The 23,106-nt window shown below is 37.5% G+C and overlaps 3 protein-coding genes across 4 annotated transcripts in view; 2 read left to right on the top strand and 1 right to left on the bottom strand.

The window, feature by feature from the left end:
* The window catches only part of mpl (MPL proto-oncogene, thrombopoietin receptor), a 17,428-nt gene extending 9,616 nt beyond the window's left edge, over positions 1–7,812 (top strand). Inside the window, exons 9-12 of the mRNA XM_073815301.1 lie at positions 212–263; positions 1,355–1,544; positions 2,752–2,839; positions 2,940–7,812. Coding sequence (XP_073671402.1) covers positions 212–263; positions 1,355–1,544; positions 2,752–2,839; positions 2,940–3,398 — 789 coding nt within the window. The 3' untranslated portion in view covers positions 3,399–7,812. The remainder of the gene's footprint in view (positions 1–211; positions 264–1,354; positions 1,545–2,751; positions 2,840–2,939) is intronic.
* Positions 7,813–7,824: 12 nt separating this feature from the next.
* orc1 (origin recognition complex, subunit 1) lies at positions 7,825–19,839 on the bottom strand. 2 transcript variants are annotated; one of them, XM_065298398.1, is made up of 19 exons: positions 19,704–19,839; positions 19,001–19,113; positions 18,205–18,332; positions 17,953–18,125; positions 17,441–17,825; positions 17,149–17,359; positions 15,439–15,555; positions 15,159–15,215; positions 14,706–14,807; positions 13,180–13,417; positions 12,975–13,081; positions 12,569–12,670; positions 12,310–12,481; positions 12,112–12,219; positions 11,862–12,011; positions 11,639–11,758; positions 11,198–11,367; positions 9,104–9,191; positions 7,825–8,707 (listed from the first exon to the last, which is right to left on the bottom strand). In XM_065298398.1, exons 2-19 carry the CDS (start codon positions 19,096–19,098, stop codon positions 8,513–8,515), a joined length of 2,721 nt encoding a protein of 906 aa, XP_065154470.1. In that variant the 5' UTR covers positions 19,099–19,113; positions 19,704–19,839; the 3' UTR covers positions 7,825–8,512. The 2 variants fall into 2 exon arrangements, with proteins under 2 accessions (XP_065154470.1, XP_065154481.1); XM_065298409.2 differs by lacking the exon at positions 15,439–15,555 and having other exon boundaries at positions 7,826–8,707.
* A 107-nt stretch (positions 19,840–19,946) lies between these two features.
* prpf38a (pre-mRNA processing factor 38A) lies at positions 19,947–22,739 on the top strand. The gene is made up of 10 exons (XM_065298122.1): positions 19,947–20,142; positions 20,464–20,623; positions 20,705–20,826; positions 20,917–21,002; positions 21,138–21,248; positions 21,350–21,456; positions 21,604–21,630; positions 21,779–21,882; positions 22,249–22,297; positions 22,411–22,739. Exons 1-10 carry the CDS (start codon positions 20,013–20,015, stop codon positions 22,454–22,456), a joined length of 942 nt encoding a protein of 313 aa, XP_065154194.1. The 5' UTR covers positions 19,947–20,012; the 3' UTR covers positions 22,457–22,739.
* Positions 22,740–23,106: the final 367 nt, after the last annotated feature.

Raw genomic sequence — 23,106 nt, 5'->3', positions numbered from 1 at the left:
TTGCCATAAAATGTGATCTGATCCTCATCTAGGTCACAACAATAGACAAACACAATGTGCATAAGCGGACAAAACACAAATAATTCTAGTTTCTTGTGTCTTTTTTGAAAAAAAAACCCATTAAACATTCACAGTGTTGGATGAAAATGTAAATATACCCCTAAATAAAAGCGCTTTCAGTAGTTCTGAATCAGATCTGCACATCGTTCAGGAGTTTTTTGACAATTCCCCTTCACAAAACTGCTTCAACTTCAACAAGTCTGGTGTGAACCGCTCTCTTGAGGTCATTCCACAGCATCTCTATGAGGTTAAAGTTTGCGCTTTTACGCGACCAATCCCAATGACGCAATTTGTTTTTCTTAAGCCAGTCTGTGGTGGATTTTCTTCAATGCTCCTGCAGCATCAACCAACTTCTACTGAGCTTCAACTGGCGGACAGCCACCCTGAAATTATCCTGTAGGATATTTTGTTAAACTTGGGAATTAAATTTCCCCTCGATGATGGAAAGTGGTCCAAGCCCTGAGGCAGCAAAGCATGCCCAAATCATTAAGTTCCCTCCACCATACTTCACTGTTGGGATGATGTTTTGATGTTGGCAAGTTGTGCCTTTTTGGCGTCATAGTATATTTCCCGATCTTTAAACAATTCAACCTTTGTTTCATCAGTCCATACAATATTTTCCCTGTAGTACTGGGGTTTGCAAAGGCGCTCTTTTGCAAGCTTTTGCAAACACAGCAATGTTTTTCAGGAAAGCAGCGGCTTCCTCCGTAGTGAAGTAGACTCGTGAACAGAGATGTGTGCCAGTTCCAATTATGTCTTCAAGTCTTTAGCTGATACTCATTCTTTTTTTACTTCATTGAGTATTCTGTTTTCTTCCTTAGGAGTCATCTTTGGTTTAGGCGCAAACTTCTAGGAAGAGTGGCTACAGTATCAAACCGTCTCAATTTATAAGCAATTTGTCTAACTGTCGAGTGATGGACGTCTAAACATTTTGAGATTGTTTTGTATCCCTTTTCAGCCTTATGGAGGGCAACAACTCTTGATTGGATGGCTTTAGTGAGACATGATTCATAAAAGCTGATGCTTCTTAATAACAGCAATCTTTAAATGTTTGAGTGTCTTTTAATCAATCAAAGTAGCACTAATCCATACCTTTAAACTCATTTATTATTGGACTCCAGTTTGCCAGCTTCTGACACAAATTAGCTTTTATTAGTCTTTATTAATATGGGTTCACAACATTTTCCTCCGGCACTGTGAATGTTTAATGGGTGTTTTCAAAAAAACACAAGAAAGTAGAATTATTTGTGTGTTGTCAGCTTATGCACATTGTGTTTGACTATTGTTGACCTAGATGAGGTTCAGATCACATTTTATGGCAAATCACTATGGAAAACCAGTTCATTCCTGGGGTTCACATACTTTTTCTTGCCACTATATTTAACCATTTCTGTTTTAACAGAGTGGTTCTTCATCATCTGTGTGCCACTGGCTTTACTCATCATTGCTTTTGCGATCATCTTCTTGTTCTCCAGATACTTAAGGTAAACTCTTAGGGGCGGTTTCCCAGACAGGACTTCTCTTAAATTCCTTATACTAAAATGCATGTTTGAGCGGACTAAATTTAAAAACTTTCATTGACATGCCTTAAGATATATCAGTGCCATTGTTTTCTCAAAATGCACACCACACTGTTAAACCGTTTCCCCCGGTTTCTTTAGAAATTACAGTATTACTGTTTGCCCGTAACTTACTGTAGATATAAATGTTAAAATGTTATTTACTGGCAACAGTTTGTTCAAAGTTAAATAAACATTAACAAGTCTTTATCTTTACAGAATAAAACGAAAATACCTCCCTTAAGGGCTCGTTATAGTCGTGTGTTGGTCCTACGGCGTAGTGTAGGTTCCGCGTCGGTTTTCATTTATACGTTTGCGTCGTCGTCCGCTTCGACGTGGAAACACACGCGCAAACCGCTGGTAGTCAGTATCCACGCATGTAACCACAGCAGCGCGACCGTCAGAGAAGAAGCAGCTTGGCAAGTTAACCCACAAACGAAGAAGAAACAGCAACTTGTTGTGTATGATTTGAGAAGACCAGCAATGATGGAAGTAAATAAACAGTGACTTTTGTTGCAATTTGAGTTAAAATCACTCCTCAACTTGGCTCATCTTTGTTTTCACCGTTGCAAACGAAAATACCTATGACGCAGTTTTTTTTACCTGACGAGAGGGGTTCTGGTGGACCAATCACAATGCTTGCAACCGCGTAGAACTAACACGCTGTTTTGCGAGGTGCACGTCAGGCTATGCAGAGCTACGCACAGGCTACGGATTCCGTTATTCTGGAAACCAAAATCTGAAGGAAAAAAGGTTCAGAAAGATTTCTGGTTCCAAGAATGCTTTGCATGAGGCCGTTATTTTATAGTTTTATTCTTTAAAGACAAAGATTAATGTTGATTTAACTTTGAACAAACTGTTGCCAGTAAATTACATAAGTTTAAATCTACAGTAAGTTACTGGAACCAGCTGCATAACTACAGCAATTTTTTACAGTGCAGTGTTGTTTTTTGCAAGATATGTTTGTAAAAACTACGTAAATGTATAACTAAGGCCTAGTCCTGAATTAATCTAAACCCTGTCTGAAAAACGGTCCCATAGTCTCATGCATTTCTTCTTTGTCGGAGCTATATGTGAAATATTAATGCAAATTTGAAGAGATATAATATTTGCACTGATTTCATTCCATTAGCAAAATCAAGCAGTCTCTGTGGCCATCAGTCCCAAACCTGAACAAGGTTTTGGAAAGCTTTCTGACAGATATGAATGGATCAAACTGGGTAACTTATCATCTTTTATAATAATTAAGAATTTGGAAACATTTTGATTATTTCATCGTTTAATATTTAAAATTGACGCATTCAGCCATTTTCACATCAGGAGCCAACGTTCAACGTCAAGCAATGTGAAGATGACACTTGCACATCGGTGGTGGAGATTCTTTCAGAAGCTACGGTTACAGGAAAACCATGTAAGGGGTCCACCGGTCTATCGGTCCCTGAGCGAGGCTTTTTAATTGGTGATAAAAATGGGGAGAGTTTTGTGGAGGATCTGGAAATCGCTCAAGATTATGTGATTTTAAAAAACAACGATACAATCTCATGCTTTAAGGGGAATGACTATGTCTACAGAGATGTTGCTTTTACTCATCTGGCTGTTGACAAACTAAACTGCTGCACTGATACCCATCATACCACTCTTCCAGAATGCACCACCAACATCCTCAACCATTCCTATCTTCTTCTGGCAGAACAGCCTGAGCATCAAGAATATCACTCAGCGTGTCGCTACACAAACATGGAGATTACAGCGATGGCTTGTGTAGGAAGCGGAGAGTGAGAATGGTTTAATTTGTGATAATGACTTAATCATTCGTTTGTACATTAAACCTTGTGAGTTTTTGGTTATGACTGACTCACAAATTCAAAAAACCTCAACTACTGCAGGTAACAGCAAAAGCCTGGACATGCACAGGATTTTGACCATACAGAGCACTGTTATGACAGTTAGTATAAGTAAGGGGGCATGCACACCAAAGCTTTAATGCCACTGGCAGGCAAATGTTTTCAATTGTTTCCAATGAAAGCACAGCGTTTTTCAAAAAAGCCACCAGATAGCATTTTTTTATCTGGCAATTGAGCGCTGAGAGTTGAAAAATATTAAACTTTGAGTGAAAAGCTCAGCCCGTCAATATCAGTTCTCACAAGGCCGTCCAATCACAGTGAGGGGGCGGGACAAATATCACAACAACCAGCCCACACACCGTACAATGGCTGATAAACAAGGCATAAGTATCACAGCAACCAAAGCGTTCAGCTGAAGAGAGCTGACGGTCGGCTGAAAAAATACAGAAAGTTGGCGTCTGCATGGCGTTTTCAGACGCGTTTAAAAGCTTTGGGGTGCACACCACCTAATAGGTAAAGTATAGTGTGTGGACATTATAAGTACATTTGAGATATGGGGCCTCGTTTATAAAATCCTGCATAGAAAACCTGCGTAGGCAGCCATGAAATTTATAAATCACAAATGATCTTGAAATTGTGAGCAGCTGAACAGTTACAGATCTCCGCTATAAAAGGTCTATAAATCCTTTTCAAGCAGCAAAAATGGCTAATATTTCCAAAAACCTGCAGCATTAGGAGAAGCAAAAGTGCGTACGTCTGCTCAGACCCTGATGTGGTGCTAAGCACAGTGTTGAGGGTAACGCATTACAAGTAACGCACATTACGTAATAATATTACTTTTCTGAAGTAACGAGTAAAGTAACGCATTACTTTATAAATGTACACTTAAGTATTTGAGTTACTTTTGCATGTTTAGTAATGCATGTTACTTTTCAGTTTAATTAATTCCATTTAAAAATAAACTATGTACTGAATTAAACTAAACGTATTAAATGTAGAAGTACGCACTCCGTGCGGCTGAGCGGGAACAGTTCGAGTCAGAAACTGAGATGGCAGGCCAGATCTTGACATTTTTGAATTAATAAAAACACCTGCAAGGCCTGAAAGAGTTCAAGCCTCAGCCAAGTCAAGAAAATGAACGCAAAGTAACTTAAAAGTAACGTAAGCATTACTTTCCATGAAAAGTAACCAAGCAACGCAATTAGTTACTTTTTTAGTAACTTAATATTGTAATGAATTACTTTTAAAAGTAACTTTCCCCAACACTGGCTAAGCACTTCTCCATGTCAAATTTTTTTTGTATAAATAGGGATTTTGCCGTGGATTTTTGCATACACAAACTTTACGATCAAATCTGTGCGCACACGCTTTATAAATGAGGCCCTTGGTCTGTGAAACCCATCTAAAGTATTTTAGTTTTTTTCTGTTTTCTACATAAAATCTTGTAAATATTCTCTGAAAATATAAGCTTGATATATTAAATATTGACTGAGTAAGACCATAGCTAACATTTAAATCAATGTGAGATGAGATCAGTCAGGGAATCTTCCGTCCAAAATTCATTTATTGTTTCCATTTATAAAATGAAAAAGAAGGAAACTAGTCTTATTGAGGCGAGGGAAGCAAAGACTTCCAATGACATTTAGCAGGGCATGCAGATTTAATCATTAACATGATTAATTATCATGATAGCTTTTATACAAAGTGCATTAAGGCATCAGTATTTTTGTTTCCTGGGTTTAAACCCATGACCTTATGTGCTGCTAACACAATGCTTTACTATTGAGCAATTATGGACCAATTGGGAATGGTATACATGGGCGTATACATGCTCTGCACTTTTTTTGCAGATTTTCCACTGCCAGAAGTCACTGCCATGTCAATGATACACATCTGTAAATTACAGAAGTGTATGGACTATATATTTGAAGTTTATTATTAATGTTTGTTAATGTTATGTAAGAGGGGGTTTGTTATGAATGCAGTACATTGTTTTTTGCGTATTCAACTGGCAAAAGCAAGTTGTTATTATTGATGATGTTTATGGACGGATCTTGGGGGGGTAATGAGGTGGGTTATCTTCATGAATTTGAAGCCACTGGCAGAAGCCTATCATCAACGTGAATGGGACTTTTAAATTTTTGAACGCCTATTAAAAGATGTTAAAGGTCCCGTTCTTTCTGTGTTTTTGAAGCTTTGATCGTGTTTACTGTCCTAAAAACAGGCTGTCTTCCTTGTCCTATAAAGTCCCTCCTTCCGAAATAAGTAACGAATTCTGATTGTGTAGTTTATTAAGTGTGTTGTGATTCAATAGCAGCTTAGCTTGCCGTTAGCTTAACTGGCGACTGATGTATTCCTGAGGGCGGAGTTTAGTCAAAAAACTGTTCTACTGATGTCATTAAAGCAGGAAGTAGAGGGCCTTAGTCCAAACCTGCCGTTCGCCATAGGCTTTGAAAGGCGAATTATGTTAAAGAAAATATATCGCCTGGCAGTGAACTTTGAGCTTTATCATTTTACAAGTATTATTTATGCTATTATAGCAACATTACACACTAACTAGGGTTTCAAAAATGGGATCAGGAGGAACGTGACCTTTAATGATTAAAGGAACAGTATGTAAGACATTTATATCAATTAATCATAAAATGGCCCTGATATGTCACTAGACATTTAGAAATAATTTTCATTTCAAATACTTATTTCACTGACAACAGTGTTCTGGCCAGGATATTGTCTTTTAAAAAGTGGAGTTGCAGCCCTCAACTGATGTATATGTTGTCATGTTGTGTATTGGCCACCAGATGGGTGATTGCAGTACCAGTTTTAGCCACAAGTTTTGTTATTGCGATACCAGTTTTGGCCACAATCCCACATACTGTTCCTTTAAGTTTGTGTGCCCTGGTAATGATGCAATTTCTGCTTCTTTGCTTCCCCCACTGATAACGGTGAGAAAAGGTAGCTCTGTAATTGAAAATTAATTTTCACTTTTTCCACAATTATTTTAAAGAAGTAAAACAGAGAAACTAAACATAGAACATTTAATTAATTCCTTCTTTTTAAAGCAGCTTTAAAATGAATTTTTTATGAATGGAAACGCTAAATTAAAAGAAAATTTTTTTCCCCGTTTTGCTTTTTTTTTTAACGGATATGGAATGGACAGAAGATGGTAAATGGACTGCATTTATATAGCGCTTTTTTAACAGACATATGGCCATCCAAAGCGCTTTACAAGTTGCCTCACATTCACCCATTCATTCACTCATTCATACACCAACGGCGGTGTCATTCAGCTCATTGGGAGCAGATGGGGTTAGGTGTCTTGCTCAAGTACACCTCAACACTTGGTCAGGTGGAGCCGGGGATTGAACCACCAACCTTCTGGTTTGTAGACCACCCAAAGGCAGTCAGTGCCACTGATTGAAATCAAACTTTCATGATCCAAATCACAAATTATGGGATTTTAGCCTGGATTTTACAGACAGGGTCACATATGTGTAATGCATTAAATTTAGGAACATTAATTCAGAGGAATACAGTTAATTTCATTACACTGAAACACTGTGTAAACGTACACTCAACCAACTTTGTATTATTACTGTACATGTGCTTTTATTTTATTTTGTACAAACTCTGTGTTAAATCGTTTTTTTTTATTCAGTGTATAGGTATATATTAAATATGTGTTCTGAGTTTGTCACACCACAGAAAATGTGTTATTAATCACCCAGAGCAATTTAAATGATTTAAAAATAAAAAATAATAAAAGCGGGCTTTCAAATGCTGGAATCGTGTCTGCTGTCAGTGCTAAAACCACGCCTACTCACAGGAAAGTAGTCTCAATTTTCAAATACCGCTACAACCTGATTGGATGTTCGCAATTGTGTTGGGGGTAAGGCAATGCTTGGTTGCTAGAGTGTTTCATGGAGACAGTTTTAGCCCCGCCCCTTTTTTTCATTAACACAAATGTGCAAAAACCATTTAAATGATTTCACAAAACTTTTTTTAAGATGGCAAATCTTTGGTGTCCCCAGAGTACGTATGTGAAGTTTTAGCTCAAAATACCACATTTATTATAGCATGTTAAAATTGCCACTTTGAAGGTGTGAGCAAAAATTTGCAGTTTTTGGTTGTGTCCTTTAAAGTGCAAATAAGCTGATCTCTGCATTTAATGAGAGTGCTGTGGTTGGATAGTGCAGATTATAAGGCGGTATTATCCCCTTCTGACATCACAAGGAGAGTCAAATTGACATGCTTGCAGAGAATGATTTACCAAAACTAAGTTACTGGGTTGATCCTTTTTAAATTTTCTAGGTTGACAAAATTATTATAGCAGTTAAACATAGAAAAAGTAAGAGTTTATCGGTTCAACTCAACAATTCAGTACTACATAGTTCAGTCTTTGTAACTTAAATGTTATTCAGAATTAAACATTTCTTAAACAGTCAAAAATAACTTTTATATTTGTTTTTCATTTTATATTATGCCTTCTATAGATTTTGTTGGTAACAAAATGATTATAACACATATGACACCTCATATTTTTAAGCTTGAACAGTAACTTTATTGAATGAAGACAACATAAGGAAAATCTGAATCAATCAATTCTCTGTACACTGTTTTGAAACTGTACATTTTAAACAAATTATTAAGTTATAATCTGTGACTTACTCTCCTGAATAAAATGTTTAAAAAACAATTTATGAAGAAGCATTCTGTGCAAATTATACTGTTACCTGTAGATAAACATTATGAATCGGTGCAAACACTGGCAGCCATTAAACGCACATTTAAAACGTATAACTTATAAGACTAAACATGCACTACATTAAGGATTAAAAACTATAACTTATACAAAACATGCTGGACAAAATCCCACATTTACAGAGTCTAGTTTTTTGGCCAGTCACAGAGGCCAGTGATGAAGTGCCAAACAAGATTTTAAAATCTGCTGCCTGAACATTTTGAAAAGTGAACAGGTTTGCAGTTAGAGCACAGGGCACACTAGGAAATCCCCAAACTATCCTGTCATACGTAATCCAAAGAATCTTTTCAGTCGGCCTTCAGGGCATAAAGCACATCGTCCTGACTTACATTGAGTCGGATACGGAGCAGCACATCCAGTCGACTGGCCTCAAGGAGAAGCAGGCGACAAGAACCCAGTCTCTGACAGACCGCCAGCCCTTCAGACACGTTCACTGGATGCAGACCCTCAACACGACACAAAGCCTGGTGCTGGACAAACACCTGTGAGAAAAGGTGTTACAAAAGAAAATAAGAATTAACAATAGTGACCGTAAGTGTGATACTTCGTATGAAAGTGTGAAAGTAACTTTTTATAAGAACTGCATTTCGCCTTTTCGATCTAGCATTTCGTTGCATAGTAAAAACCCTTTTGGTATGTCTCAATAAATAATTCAGATAATCCAGATTCAACTGATTTATTAGGGGTAAGGTAACCTGCTCAGTCCTTAGATAAATCAGATCAGTAAATACAGTAAGAGGGCTGCGATGGGTATGACTTGGTAAAAGGTCCGTTTGTTAGCTAACTACATTTATATAGCGCTTTTCACTCATTCATATACAGACAGCGGTGTCAGCCATGCAATAAACTTTTAGCAAAAAAAGATTTGTTTTAACTACCTGCTGGAAAGTGGCCTCCTCCAGACCCAGTCGACGAAATTCGGCAATAACAGCTCTCAAAAAGAGTTGCTCCTGAAGAGAGGCACACCTATAATAACATTGAAATAGAATAAACATTAACCCCTTATGTGGCCAAATCTCTTGAGGTGGGGGGTGAAACTGTGATGTACACCTTCAAATGAATGTAAATCTGGCATTTTTTATGGTCTAAAAGCCTAATCTTGATCTTTTTTAAAGAAGACACTTTATGTTTGGAGGTGGAAATCTTAAATAAAAAATAAAATGTTATAGCAATTTAAATTTATTTTAAGAAATACAAATATTTAAATAACACATTAATTCTATTAATAAAATTATAGAAATGTTAATATTTCTCAAAAGTAATAATGCAAACATGAAGCCATAAGTAGGGTGGTGATGGTCGTCTTTGGTGTGAGAGACCCGGGTTCGAATCCACTGTGACACACCATTGTGTCCCTGAGCTAGACACTCAACCCTAGTTGCTCCAGAGGCGTGCGACCTCTGACATATATAGCAATTGTAAGTCGCTTTGGATAAAAGCGTCAGCTAAATGAACAAATGTAAATGTAAGTAAGTCTCAAGTTGTTGTGGTCTTGAAATTTCAAGTTAAAAATCACAAAAGATGTTGTTTGTGGCACAGTTTTAGTCGTTTTACCAACAATTGCAACTAGGCGTTAACGATTTGCTGCATACTCTTGTCACAAATTAATAAATTACTGTCACTGCATATTATTAATGCAAAAAGGTTTTGAAATATGAAAACTACATTATTAGAGCTTTCCAATGATATATAGTTTGTCAACATTTTTGATAGTAGGATATAGTGTTATGAATATAATAATTAATATGCATTCCTATGGGGGGGTCATGTAACAAAAAACTGTCAATAAATAATTTCTATCATCGAATGACCTTGAAATATGAAAACTACATTCTTAGAGCTTTCCATTGATATATAGTTTGTCATGATTTTTTAGGTTAAGAGTATGATTTAAGACCCAAATTGGGTCCACCTGTGGCGGTGTGACATTTTAGAAACCAACTCTCACTACATCATCATTTTCCCAAAATGGTGATGGAATATGAAAACTACACCCTTAGACCTTTCAAAGATATAAAAATTTTCAAGATAGTTTAGGATAGGGTATTAGTGTAAATAAATGAGATCTACACTCTTAGAGCTTTCAAACGATATATAGTTTGTCATGATTGGACCAGAATTGGAATGCAAAACACTGAAGTAAACGTAGGTGTCCCACTGGCGGGACAGTGACATTTAGCCAAATATAAATGTTTTGAGGCACAAACTCTTCATAAATGAATCAATTACTCTCCCTACATCATTTATTTGATGAAACATTGTTATGCAATGATATATAGTTTGTCATGATACATCAATATTTACATGCAAAATACTGACGTAAACTCAGGTGTCCCGCTCACTGGACAGCACGTTGTGAAATTTTTTATCACACAACTAAGGAGAGCGTGGCCACATCAACTTTAAAGGGGTCATATTATGAGATATTTTTAAGATGTAAAATAAATCTTTGCTGTCCCCAGAGTGTGTATGTGAAGTTTTAGCTCAAAATACCATATAGAAAATTTATTATAGCATGTTAAAATCGCAAATTTGTAGGCCTGAGAAAAAGTGTGCCGTTTTTGGGTGTGTCATTTAAAATGCAAATGAGCAGATGAAATGGAAACACTGATCACAATGATGGTGGTTTGTTGTAATTGAAACTCAATTGTGCTGTAAAGTCCTTCTTTTCTTCCTCTTTCTCTCTGAACTAAATGGCAGTGCTGTGGTTGGATAGTGCAGATAAAGGGGGCGGTATTATTGTAATTCGCCTTGCTACCTACCTCACAAAACAGTGAACATGTAATTTTTCACATGCTTGCAGAAAATGGCTTACTCAAATTAAGTTACTGGGTTGATCTTGATCACATTTTCTAGGTTTATAGAAGCACTGGGGACCCAATTATAGCACTTAAACATGAAAAAAGTCACATTTTCACGCTATGACCCCTTTAAAGTGTATACAATCACATAAACATACACAATTTCTTTACCTAATGGCTGTGATGTAGGAAGACGAGAACATCTCATCCAAAGCCTCCATTACATGACTCATTCCAACCCGTCCACCATTCTTCTGGTGACTAGCAGAGTGCTCACAAATTTCAGTGGCCCGTCTGCAGATATCGAGGCAACGTCGTGCATCACCAGAAAGTGCTGCAACCTAAAACATAAATATCATCTCAGTGACTCAAAAACACACGTGATCCCAAAAAATATTTGCACACTTAGTTCACGTGTAAATTAAATGTTTACATCATTGCCATGCCAGATTTAAGACGTATCTTTTAATTATTTTAAAAACACGTCGGTCCTTTTTGACATTTTTAAAATGTCACACTCCAAAATATAAGACGTTTGACTGAGAAATAGTTATCTTCCTCTATACCCCTTGAGCCCATGGGTAATGTCATAGTTTCAAACCATGTTTTCACCTTTCTAGAGACGAGCTGGAGAGCATCTTCTTCAAACGCTTTCACTCTGTTCAGTCTTGACGTGATGATTTGTTGTAGCTGTTTGAAGGTGTATGGCTGGAAGGACATTCTCGTCAGACCCTGAAATGCGGACAAAAGGCATTTACGGCAGGCAACACATTTCCATCACAATACATAAATGTATTTCAGTCATAATTGAACACGTCATCAAAAGTGATCTTACCAGTCGGCTGGCTACACGGTTTATCATGATTCTCTCGGGCAAGTCCATAGTGTTTGCTATTGTTAGCACCACCAGGCGTGCATTTCGTCTGGTCGGCCAATCAAACAAGTTATACATCACGTTCTGTTTCCGGGTCCACAAGAGATCAAGCTAAAAGAAAAACAAAAGATAGGACATAAGATGTGTGCTCAAAATGTCAATCAATATATGCAAAAAGTATGTGAATAGCAAGGTTACAAAAGTGTCTCACCTCATCTACTAGAAGCACAGTAGTCTCTTTTTTGGGTGCTGGGGCACTGAAACGTTTCTCCAGAAGGGCGGCTGCATGGTCAGGTGTTGCTTTTTGATCGGTCAGGTTCTAAAAACAAGTGCAAAGCACAAATTCACACAAAATATCACACATTAACATGAGTAAACTGAGAGAGAGGAAAGAAAGCAGCATATAGACCTGCAGTATCTGCACGTAAGCCTGGTGAGGGTCTGTCATTTTCATCCCGTTGATCTCAATGAAGCGGAACTGGGGGATCTCATCTTGTTCTGCGGACAGCTCAAGAGACCGGATCACCTCATGTACCGTGGCAGTCTTACCGGTACCAGGAACACCTGAAATATACATACACCTGCAGAAGGAGAAAGACAAAAATTAATACTTCATTTATGACTTTTGTTATGGATACGAGTCTGGTAAACCTAAATGAGAGTTTTACCCTCCAGTCCCATCAATGACTTTACTCTCCACAAAGTTGTAGATGTCCTGAAACTCTTGTTCTCGACAGGGCAAAGACTCGGGGACTGCAGACACATGTAACCTGTAGCAAAAGCACATAGAGGAATTATAACAATTTAAATAATATAAGATCTCAAGTTAAATGTTTTACTTAATTCTCCAAAATGTTTCAAAGTAACTGGACATATATAGAAACAAATGAATATAAAAATTAAAAGCTCAGACCCTAAATTTTTATGCTGATGCAGACTGGTTTATGCTCACATAATGCTGGTCTTAGTGGTGAACAAGATGCCATGCCACAACAAAAACTTAGCTGGTCAACCAGCATGGCCAACATAACCATGTTGTTTTAGCCTTGTGGGACTTTGGGGTTTTTTACCCACCGTGCTCGCGCTTCTTCCAGAACATTCCCTGGCTTTCTGGCTGGTGCACTTCTGCTAGGAATGCTGGGAGTGGCGTGACGTGGTGTACGTGGGGTAGCTGGAGTCGTCTGCAGATAAATATAATAAAGAATGATAAATTAATTGGCTCTATGTAATTTTGATGTGATGATGCATGAAGTAATAGCAGAAGTAGAATCTGTGGTACTTTTTTGCTGGGTGTTTTACGCGGCGTTCTCGCAGAAACGCTGGTTTTCTCAGTAGTGTGCGTTGTCTTGGAGCCTCTACGCCTCTTCACTATGAGCTCATCTTCACTGTCGATCTTTGCCTCCTCATCCTCGTCGCTGCTGCTCTGAAGGTCAATCTTTGCAGGTACGAAGCAGTCATCGTCATCGTCGAAATCTTCACCATCTGACTGCAGGTCAGCCTTGTTGCTCAGCAAATTTCTAAAAAACAACAACAGACATTGCTTAAAAATAAAAATCTTGTCTTATCAACTTAAAACCCAGACCTTAATCTTACTAAATACTTGTGAGAAGAATTCAAAAGCCAGCATCAAAACTATGGACTAATATATTTATTATGTCACTATAAAAATCCAAAATAAATCAAAGCGTTTACATTTTCCGATCTCCAAAGTAGCCAAATTTTGCAGAATTTGAAAAACATCAACCAAATTTATATACATGCATTTTCCGGACTATAAGTCGCTCTGGAGAATAAGTCACATCAATCAAAAACACGCCGTGAAGATGAAAAAACAGTGCAATGGACTACACATCGCATTTATTTAGAAAATTATTTCACAAAATCCAAGCTGAAGATCAGACATTTAATCTGGAAAGGCAAGTTATTCAACTAAACAATGGCACACAGGACAGCAGGCTCAGGCTGAATAGATGTCCGTACATTAACGTAACATTATCAGTTATTTACACGAAACAAAATAGCATACAGAACATACCGGGAAAGCTGAATAGGCCAAATGAACAGATCAAGCCAACGCGCATCAAGTTCGCAGGCTCATCATTCCACATCACTGAATCCATTGAATTACATAAATACAGCAGCAGCATATGGCGGACTTTCGCGACTGTAGACGGTAATGTTGTCTCTTGGTTCATATAGGTCAAAATTAATTCATACAGACTTACAAGTCGTGCCTGACTAGAAGTCGCAGGACCAGACAAACTAAAAAGTGCGACTTATAGTCCGGAAAATACGGTAATGCCCATTCTTTTAACACTAAATCTTTAATAAGCACAGATGGATGTGTTGCTTTAGTGTCCTTATACTTCTGCATACATTCGGCAGTTTCAGACACATAACTGCAAAGTTCGATTTCACACAATGCATATGTGAACTGCGCGTTTGCAGCACTAATCTTAAAGCGCTGATGTTAACAAATTACAGCACTCACCTTACATGTGCGAGCACCACAGAAGCAGAGCCGAAGTACTGTAACCGTTTTAGCGCCAAATCTATGCAGCATTTATACATAATATCTATAAATTCAACTACTGATCCATCAGTATATCGTTTGTGATTGCAATCCCAGTTTTGGCCACAATCCTACATACTGTTCCTTTAAACCACGAGAATGAGACTGTCTCCAATTTTAAGGACAAAAATAATCAGCAATGGTGTTAAATAATGAATTTGCACATGGCTTGTCTTAAAACATTAAAAACACTACGTGATTTTCCCCAAAAGGAGACTTTAAAATGGACTTACAGCTGCTTTCTGATGCGTGCGGATACAAGTTGGGCAGATTTTCTCTTGGACCGAGGGGTGGCAGCTGTCTGCACAGGTGAATCTTCATGCTCCTCTTCAGCTCTATAAATTTGTGCACAGGTATATGTGAACAAGAGACTCAACATTAAAATGCATTGTAGTTAAACCATAGCGTTAGTCTTTTTGTGTCCGTGTGAATGGAGATCATTTTGACAACGTTGTCATCTGTACAAATAAGTAAAAACGTTTATGTTTGCAGTATACATTGCTGTGTATACATAGAGAGCTAATAATGCCACTTCAGCTTGGCTTACAAACTGGCTACAGTCTAAAATGGGGACATTGTGCCCCCTACTGGTCAAAAATAGAAATTAAAAAGCCAACTGCAATTGCTATTATGAACCTGATCATAACTGAAGCAGAATTATGATACAAGAGAAATCAAAAACTTACAAAGCAGCCAGTGTCGGCTCTTTGAGCGCAGTTGAATCTTTCCTCCTGGATGGAGTCCTGTTTCAACAGCAGACAAGACAGAAGTCATTTTAGGTTAACGACAAACAAGCAGGGGCAACCAGACAACAACATTTAAGAAGTAGTTGTGTGCAATTAGTGCGAAATTACCCAGAGTGCCCGGTGTCTGATAAGGACAAACAATCCATAAAAGTGAGTCTACATTCCCTCTGTGCTTTTGTGCCTGACACCCACATAGGAGGGACAGAGGAACGTTACTTACTTTGGTCCCCTTAGACCTGCTCTCCTAGGGGTTGCTTCCCTTTTCCGGGGAGTTCTGCCTGTGCTTATCAGTGGCTCTGGATCATCGTCCTCGAGCGGCTGCAGCCCAAAAAAGGTACTAGGAGGGCAGCAGGACTTATATAACCAGACTGTACTGACAGTACCCCAATTTAACCCATGCCAACACAGGGAGAGCATGCAAACTCCACACTAGAGCCATTAACATTCCCCTTCGAATTGTGCAAATTAAAATAGCAATTCCAAAACACGTGAATTTTGCAAAAACGTCCCTATATCTTTTCCTTGTCTTTCAAACGCCATACCAGCTTCTAAGGCTATATTCATGACGAGAATAAAGTGTAATTAAATAAAAGGAAGACTAGAAAACCCATAAATCTTAAAGATATTGTTTTTACGCTAGGGTGAGGTGGTTTTTCGAAAAAGGAATATACTGCAAAACTTCAATGGAAACAGTTCTCTCACATTTACAGGTCACTTAACGTATGTAAAAGTCACAAGAAAATTTTTGGCATATGGCGTGGAACGCTTTGTTGGAAGGCCTAACAGAAGAGGTGTGTCCGACTTCATGTGGCATTGTAAGAACCGACAAGCCCATGACTTAAAAAATACCACAAGAGCGATTCGAAACGGTCTAGCAATATTTTGATGTCATTGGCATGTCGATCTGCGCCATATGAATTCGAACACATGTTTTTTGGAATGACTTACGTTTTGGTTGCATAACATTGGTTAATGGAAACACCATCATTTTACTATATGTTTTATTGATTATTGCGGCAAAATCTTTAAGGAAACCAGGCTACAGAAAGGCCGAGATCCGTAGCAAGAATCGAGCCAGTGTTTATAAGCTTTTTATAAAAATTTTAATGTAGGTAAAATTGTACCTACAATTAACTTATTTATTGTCCCTGCACTTTAACCTATGTTTGGAGAAAATGTTTCTTTAAATAAATATCAATAATATTACAAGCTTCACCATTATATCAGTTAACCATTAATATGTGGTCACCCTAGACCCGTGGGCACCAGGTTGCCCGCATGGAGTCTGTGAGTTGCCCGCCTAAGCTCATTCTATTACCGGTAATAGCCTCAATTTGAATATTTATTACTTTTTTTATATAAGCTTAGCTTCTTTAATGTATGTTAACATTTAAACAATTATAAAACATATCAACAAGTAAAATTAAAAAGTTTTGAGTAGACTATATCAAAACGTAGCCCTCCAGTTTGTTTTATACATTGTGGTAGCCCTTGTTCACCAAAAGCTTGGAGACCCCTGCACTAGACCTTCAGCATGCAAAATGTATATGCAGACCCCTGCTTAAATGGGATCCAACCAGACATAATATCAAACCAAAGTGCTGTTTTTAAATCACACATAATGGATTCCAACATGCTTACATCATTACTGTTATTTTGTTATTAATGTATATAGAAAGCGTCACACTGTGAAATATTGATTATTGTGGTCGTACATCTTTAGGTGATAAAAATTTGCATGTAAGAGTTCACCAAAGTCTAACTTTTAATGTGCCAAAAAAAAATTCACACAAGTTTCTGCCGCATTCATATGTGTATAAATAGAAAAAGTTCAGTGTGATCATGGCATAACCGTAAGACATGACAAGATAAACATTTTAAGGTCTTAAGACATCATGCAAACAGATGCGTAACATTTAAGACAACGTACCTGGATGCACTGTCATTTTCCTGTGCAGCTGGGCTGGCTTTTTCAATAGTGTTTAAGGACACAGGGGTCAGTCTAATAGAAATGGAAATGCGGCCCGTCGGAGAAGTATTCAGCTTAGACGTAAGCTTTCTTGTGGTCTCATCGTTGCTTTTTTGATCTTCATCGAGAATCTCACCCAGAACTTCATCTCGAGTCTTGTTTTTACTTGGACCTACAATTATATAACAGAACCATCTGTATTTAGATAATGCAAGCAATCTGGTTGGACGTATTGCTGAAAAATGGCACTCACTGCACAAGTCCAACTTCTTGCGAACATGCGGTCCGGAGGCGGCCCTGCTTCTCCTCTTTGCGCTGAGAGCTTTAGCTGCAGAGAGTTTGGAGGCAGAGTGGAGCGACTCCGCCTCCGCCTCAACTGTGCTAATCTTGCCTGCACTCATGCTGCCACGGGTTAAGACGCCTGACATTGCCCGTTTCATTACCGTCGGGTCCGGGGTCGGAAGAATGCGAGTCTGGGGTCTACGTGAGGATGGTGGAGGGGATTTAGGGCTCTGAGGTGGCTGCATTAGCTCAGGGTCCAATGCTCGGAAAGCTTTAGTGTCCCACGAGAGTTTGACATATAGGGTGTCTTTGCTCTTTTCCTCTGGGAAAGGATCTCCAGCTGAGACGTACTCGATCTACAAATTTAAAATTAATACTTTTTGTTTAGATTGAACTTAAAATACCCTTTCAGATAAGCCAAAAATCTATAGTGGTCCTAGCCTGATGTCTCTTTTTGTAAATATTTTGTAAAAATTTCTGCACCTGTGCTGTTGCAAGGATGGTCTCTGCATCCACTTCATTATCACAAGAGTGGTCCTGGTAGTAAAAAATCTCCTGAGGATGGGGGTCTCTGCCCAAAAGCTTTCGTTTGTTTTGAGGTACCTCACACATCCGCGCAAACCACCGGACCACAGCAGTCTTCTTCTTCCCTGAATCTGGACACAAATGTTTCATTTACTAACAGTGAACTTTGCCGTCAATTCTATATAAAAAAACGACCATAGATATTCCTACCATCAGAGTAGAGTTTGACAAGTTGTGCAACAAAGGGATTGTCATCATCATCTCCTTCGATTAGAATGTACTGGCCTAAAGACACAGTTGCATTTTCAGGCCTTCCCTCCACAGAAATGGTTAAGGACCTGTGAAAGACATAATTGTCATAACTTGACACAAAACGTTTTTACGTTTCACAACGTTGTATTTTGGTTGTAATTAGGTAATGTTGTAGCACAACTTTTCAAAAACGTTTTTAAAACTACACCCTAAATTTAAAAAAAAAACAAAGTAACCAAAAAAGGACGTTTTTAAAACTTTGTAAAAGTACCTAATTGGAACCTTTTCTTTAGGAAGTATAAAAACTTAAATATCACATCTTTTTACAATGAAAGCAAAACCAGACCAATATGAACCATTTGTGAAACGTTTTATTTTGGTGTTAAAATCACGTTATCACAACCTTTTCATAACGTGAAAAAAATGTTTTTTATAACATTTTTGTGTTTGCTGGGAAGTAACTAATAACTCCCTACTAACAATGCCAAGGTCATAAGTTTAAATCCTGAGGAATCTGCATATTCATGAAACACATCTGACAAACATTTAACCATTTACTTTTAAGACATGAAGAACATTTTGCACTGAAAAGAGCAATTTCTGTGCACTTTTTATCTCAATATAAATAGGAAAAGTTATATTCTCCAGAGAAATGTCATTGACATTTTCAGACCTGGAAATGAATTATCTACAGGTTTTATTGAGTTTAATCTATTAGTGTTCACCGTCATTTAAACATGATATTTGAACTTACTTATAGTACAGTCTTCTCAGCTTTCTGTCTTCACTGATAGGTGCACCATTCCATTTGTAAGATCTTCGCACTCTTAATCTTGTGAAATAGCGGCTCATGGTACAGATCAGGGCCTGTATTACAGAAAAATTTAGTAACACTGAATCCTGTCTCATCTGTTTAGTATCCATTGTGATTTCAATTGGGAAACCATTAGCAAATTGAACGTGTCAGATTTTAACTTAGAACTTAAAGCAACACTATGTAGTTTCCATCTAAAAATGACTTACAGCACCCCCATGTGGTTGAAAAGCGCAACAGTGCCTGGTATCAGACACTCTTCTGCAGGCAGGGGGAGGGGCGGGGCTGTGTGCTCTACCCTCCACTGCCACTTTCAGAGTGTGCTTGTAGCAGCTAGGAGGTTGCTCAGGTTGCAGCAACAGTACAATTTGTCCAGTTAAAAGTTGTTCTATCACTGAAATAATTTTTGAGACATTATTTAAAGGTAAAAAAAACTACATAGTGTTGCTTTAAGTAACGTTAACTTAAGTAACCATAAAACTCAGTCTTACAGTTCAAACAGTAACAATTTCTCCTAAATAAAGATAAAGTAACCAAAATAATATTAACCCTAATATAACAAACTGACACAGATGTCTATGTAAACGCCTTGTCATTCACAATATTTGCAAAACTTTAAACCCCTTGAACCTCTTGTGCTTACCAGTTGATGTCGTTTGTACTCGTATCTTAATAATGTACTTATTTAACGCCTAAAAACGCGATACTTAAATTAAAATCTGTATAAAGTTAAACGCATGCTAAAAAAAACACGGCAAACGGAAAACAAGCGAGCAACTCATAAGACCATTTCGCGCGCAGATGACGTATGACGAGTATTTGATTGGACAGAAAAATATTCTCCTCCCATTTGACCCTTCCGGAGGTGACGCGCGTTCCCCCGGAAGTCAAAACCGTGTTTCTCGATGGCACATTAGCGCTCCGTTCATTCGTTTATAATCTTTTCTAAATAATGGCAAACAGAACAGTTAAAGATGCGAACAGTATACACGGCACAAATCCTCAGTATCTTGTCGAGAAGATCATAAGGACGCGTATTTATGAGTCCAAGTACTGGAAAGAGGAATGTTTTGGACTTACAGGTGAGTGAAACATGAAGATGTTAGTTTTTTGTGCCTTTTACTATCTACTACATGAAACAATAATAGCTATTCGCTATGTTTACAATATAACTAGGTAAACAAGTTAAGGCTTATCTTATTTTTGTATAATGTTTGGCTGATTTTGGGTTTCTTAATGTTTACTTTGCAGATTAGGTAATGTGACGTCAGTGTGAAATTTGCAAATGAAATTAAATATAATATGTAGTATGTATTTTGTACCAGATGTATCTTCATGTATTTGAGGAATTGATATCAGTCACTAGTCTACTAATTTCTTGTTTACCCCTCTGCCATGTATAGCTGAGCTGGTTGTGGACAAAGCTATGGAATTAAAGTTTGTTGGTGGAGTGTATGGAGGAAACATCAAGCCAACCCCATTCATTTGTCTGACCCTGAAAATGCTCCAGATCCAGCCTGAAAAGGACATCATTGTGGAGTTCATCAAAAACGAAGATTTTAAGTTGGTGTTCAGCTCATTCCTGCAGTTTGTTATTTACATATTGGATTGGGCTTTGCATTACTGAACTTACTTTTTTTTCAGGTATGTTCGTTTGCTTGGAGCAATGTATATGCGCCTGACTGGCACCTCAGTGGATTGCTACAAGTATTTAGAACCATTATACAACGACTACAGAAAAATCAAAACCCAAAATAGAAATGGGGGTGAGCACTTTATTTGATGCACACATCTCAATGTTCTGTTGAATGCATGACACTGTGTTTGCTAATGATAATGCTTTTTCTTTACTCAAGAGTTTGAGTTGATGCATGTAGATGAGTTCATAGATGAGCTCCTTCATGCGGAGCGAATGTGTGACATCATTCTTCCCAGACTTCAGGTTGGTTGGACTTAATCTAGTGTTCTATTTGTTTTGTTCATTGGAGGTCTGTGTGTATTTCATAGTAAGTTAGTACATAGTACAGTTAATATGAGATAAAATAATGTGCCATTGTGTTTGTTTTAATTGTTACAGAAGAGGCAAGTTTTAGAGGAAGCTGAACTGTTGGATGCTCGCATTAGTGCCCTAGAGGAAGACCTGGATGAGGTGGAGACCAGTGAGGACGAGGATGAGGAAGAAGAGAAGGTAAAAGTGAACTCACAGTGGTGACAATTCATCCATACAAAACTACACACATAAGAAATCAGTGGTGAATTGTGGTGTATGTTATTTATTGGATATTGTAGCAAGAGAGAGTGCAGACTCCAGAGCCACACAGGAGAAGTTACAGAGATGTGGACCGACCACGCAGATCTCCATCTCCACGCTACAGACGCAGCCGGTCACCTAGAAGGTCAGTAAAACTGTGTGGAAAATACACTGAATCCAGATATGTTAAATAACAGTTTACATTTAAATAGTAACATCTCAAGTTGATATTATCTATCATGGCATATCAGATCAAAATATGATTTTTTTGATTTTTTTTGTCACGCATTAGAAGGAGCAGGTCCCCCAAAAGAAGAAGGTATGAACAATATGTTACAATTCAAATCTTTTGAGTTTTATACTTTTTTTATCTAAAATATTATCATGTTACTATAAGATATTTTTGAGATGTGTGGGTGATTTAATTATTTAATACCATTTTTTTACTTAATTCTCTGATCATTTAGCCCATCACCTAGACGTGAACGAGATCGGGATCGCCACCGCAGCAAAAGTCCCCGTAGACATCGCAGCAGATCCAGGGACAGAAGACATCGTTCTAAATCTCCAGGTACAGCCAAGCTGAATAAAAGTCAATTTCATGCAACAATAATTTATATGTTTACAATTGCAGATCCATTGAAATGTTATACAATTTTGTGTAGAAGTAATTCATCCAAAATTTATAATAAAAATCTATATAACACAAGAAGTATGTTTAAAATATTTCTGAAACCCTAAAATAGCATTTGTGTGACAAATGGGCTGAAATAGATTTTTTTGTTAAGTCATTATTAATTGAAAACAAATTAACTTTCTACACTGAATCTTTTAATTTAAATATTGTGGTTTTAGACATCAGGTTGATGTAAATATATTTGGTCATAAGATAATACCTGTTGTCATGAAATATGTCATAAAAAATATTTTTATTCAGGTCACCACAGAAGCCATCGGCATCGCAGTCACTCCAAGTCCCCAGAAAGGTAAGACCATTATGAACTGAATTTAGAAATGCTTTATTTGTGGCTTTAAAATGGCTATTTTGTTTCAGTCTTGCTTTTTCCCATGTTTTATGCTGTGTTTGTCTTTCTTACAGTCGGTCTAAGAAGAGTCATAAGAGTCGTCGAAGAGAAAAGGAATAATCAGTTTTTCTTTATGTTTTTGTGGTCTGAAATGTATGGAAAAAGCAAATACATTTTTGTTATTAAAAGCGCAATATTATGTGTAAATCACCTTGCCCAATTTATTCATAATAGATTTTTGCAGTTTTTAATAGATTTTTTACAGGCAGATTTTTTTTTCTTCAACTGTTTGTAAGTTTATTTCACTGTTTCTGTTTCATACTGAATTTAATTGTACTGTGTAAAATAAAACTTTGTAGTCATTTTACAAGTGGGTGCATGTAACCTATTGTAAAGACAATAATGAAGCTGTCATCAAGTAATTTTTCAGTGTGTATTATTTCACTCTCTGAATTTTAATCTTCAGTATGTTCTATAAAAACTTACTGGACATACAATGTGGCGGTTTCCTGGAAAGGGCTTAAGTTTAGTCCACCACTAAAATGCTTGTTTGAGCTGCCTTAAGTGAAGCAGCTTGCACTTCTTTATATCTTAAAATATATCCATGTCATTGATTGTCTCAAGATGCACACCAGAAATGTTTTTTTTTTTTTTTGCAAGGTTTGTTTGTTAAAACCACTTAAATGTCCTATAACTACTAGGGCCTACTTCTGGATTAAACCAACCCTTTTTGGGAAGTGAACGCCACTCCTAAATGTATAATGTAATAA

The sequence above is a fragment of the Paramisgurnus dabryanus genome, chromosome 7 (genome assembly GCF_030506205.2).
Source record: "Paramisgurnus dabryanus chromosome 7, PD_genome_1.1, whole genome shotgun sequence".
Taxonomy (NCBI): Eukaryota; Metazoa; Chordata; class Actinopteri; order Cypriniformes; family Cobitidae; genus Paramisgurnus; species Paramisgurnus dabryanus.
This window is presented reverse-complemented; position numbering and strand designations above follow the sequence as displayed.

Excerpts from the sequence above, each read along its gene's own strand:
- orc1 (XM_065298398.1), bottom strand. The coding sequence starts at position 19,098 with ATGAGCCGCTATTTCACAAGATTAAGAGTGCGAAGATCTTACAAATGG. Across the intron at positions 18,126-18,204 it reads TGTCAAACTCTACTCTGATG|ATTCAGGGAAGAAGAAGACT; the intron begins GTAGGAATATCT and ends ATTTGTGTCCAG. Across the intron at positions 12,671-12,974 it reads CTGGAAGAAGCGCGAGCACG|GTTACATGTGTCTGCAGTCC; the intron begins GTGGGTAAAAAA and ends CTTTTGCTACAG.
- prpf38a (XM_065298122.1), top strand. The coding sequence starts at position 20,013 with ATGGCAAACAGAACAGTTAAAGATGCGAACAGTATACACGGCACAAAT. Across the intron at positions 21,003-21,137 it reads TCATTCTTCCCAGACTTCAG|AAGAGGCAAGTTTTAGAGGA; the intron begins GTTGGTTGGACT and ends TAATTGTTACAG. Across the intron at positions 21,249-21,349 it reads AGGATGAGGAAGAAGAGAAG|CAAGAGAGAGTGCAGACTCC; the intron begins GTAAAAGTGAAC and ends TGGATATTGTAG.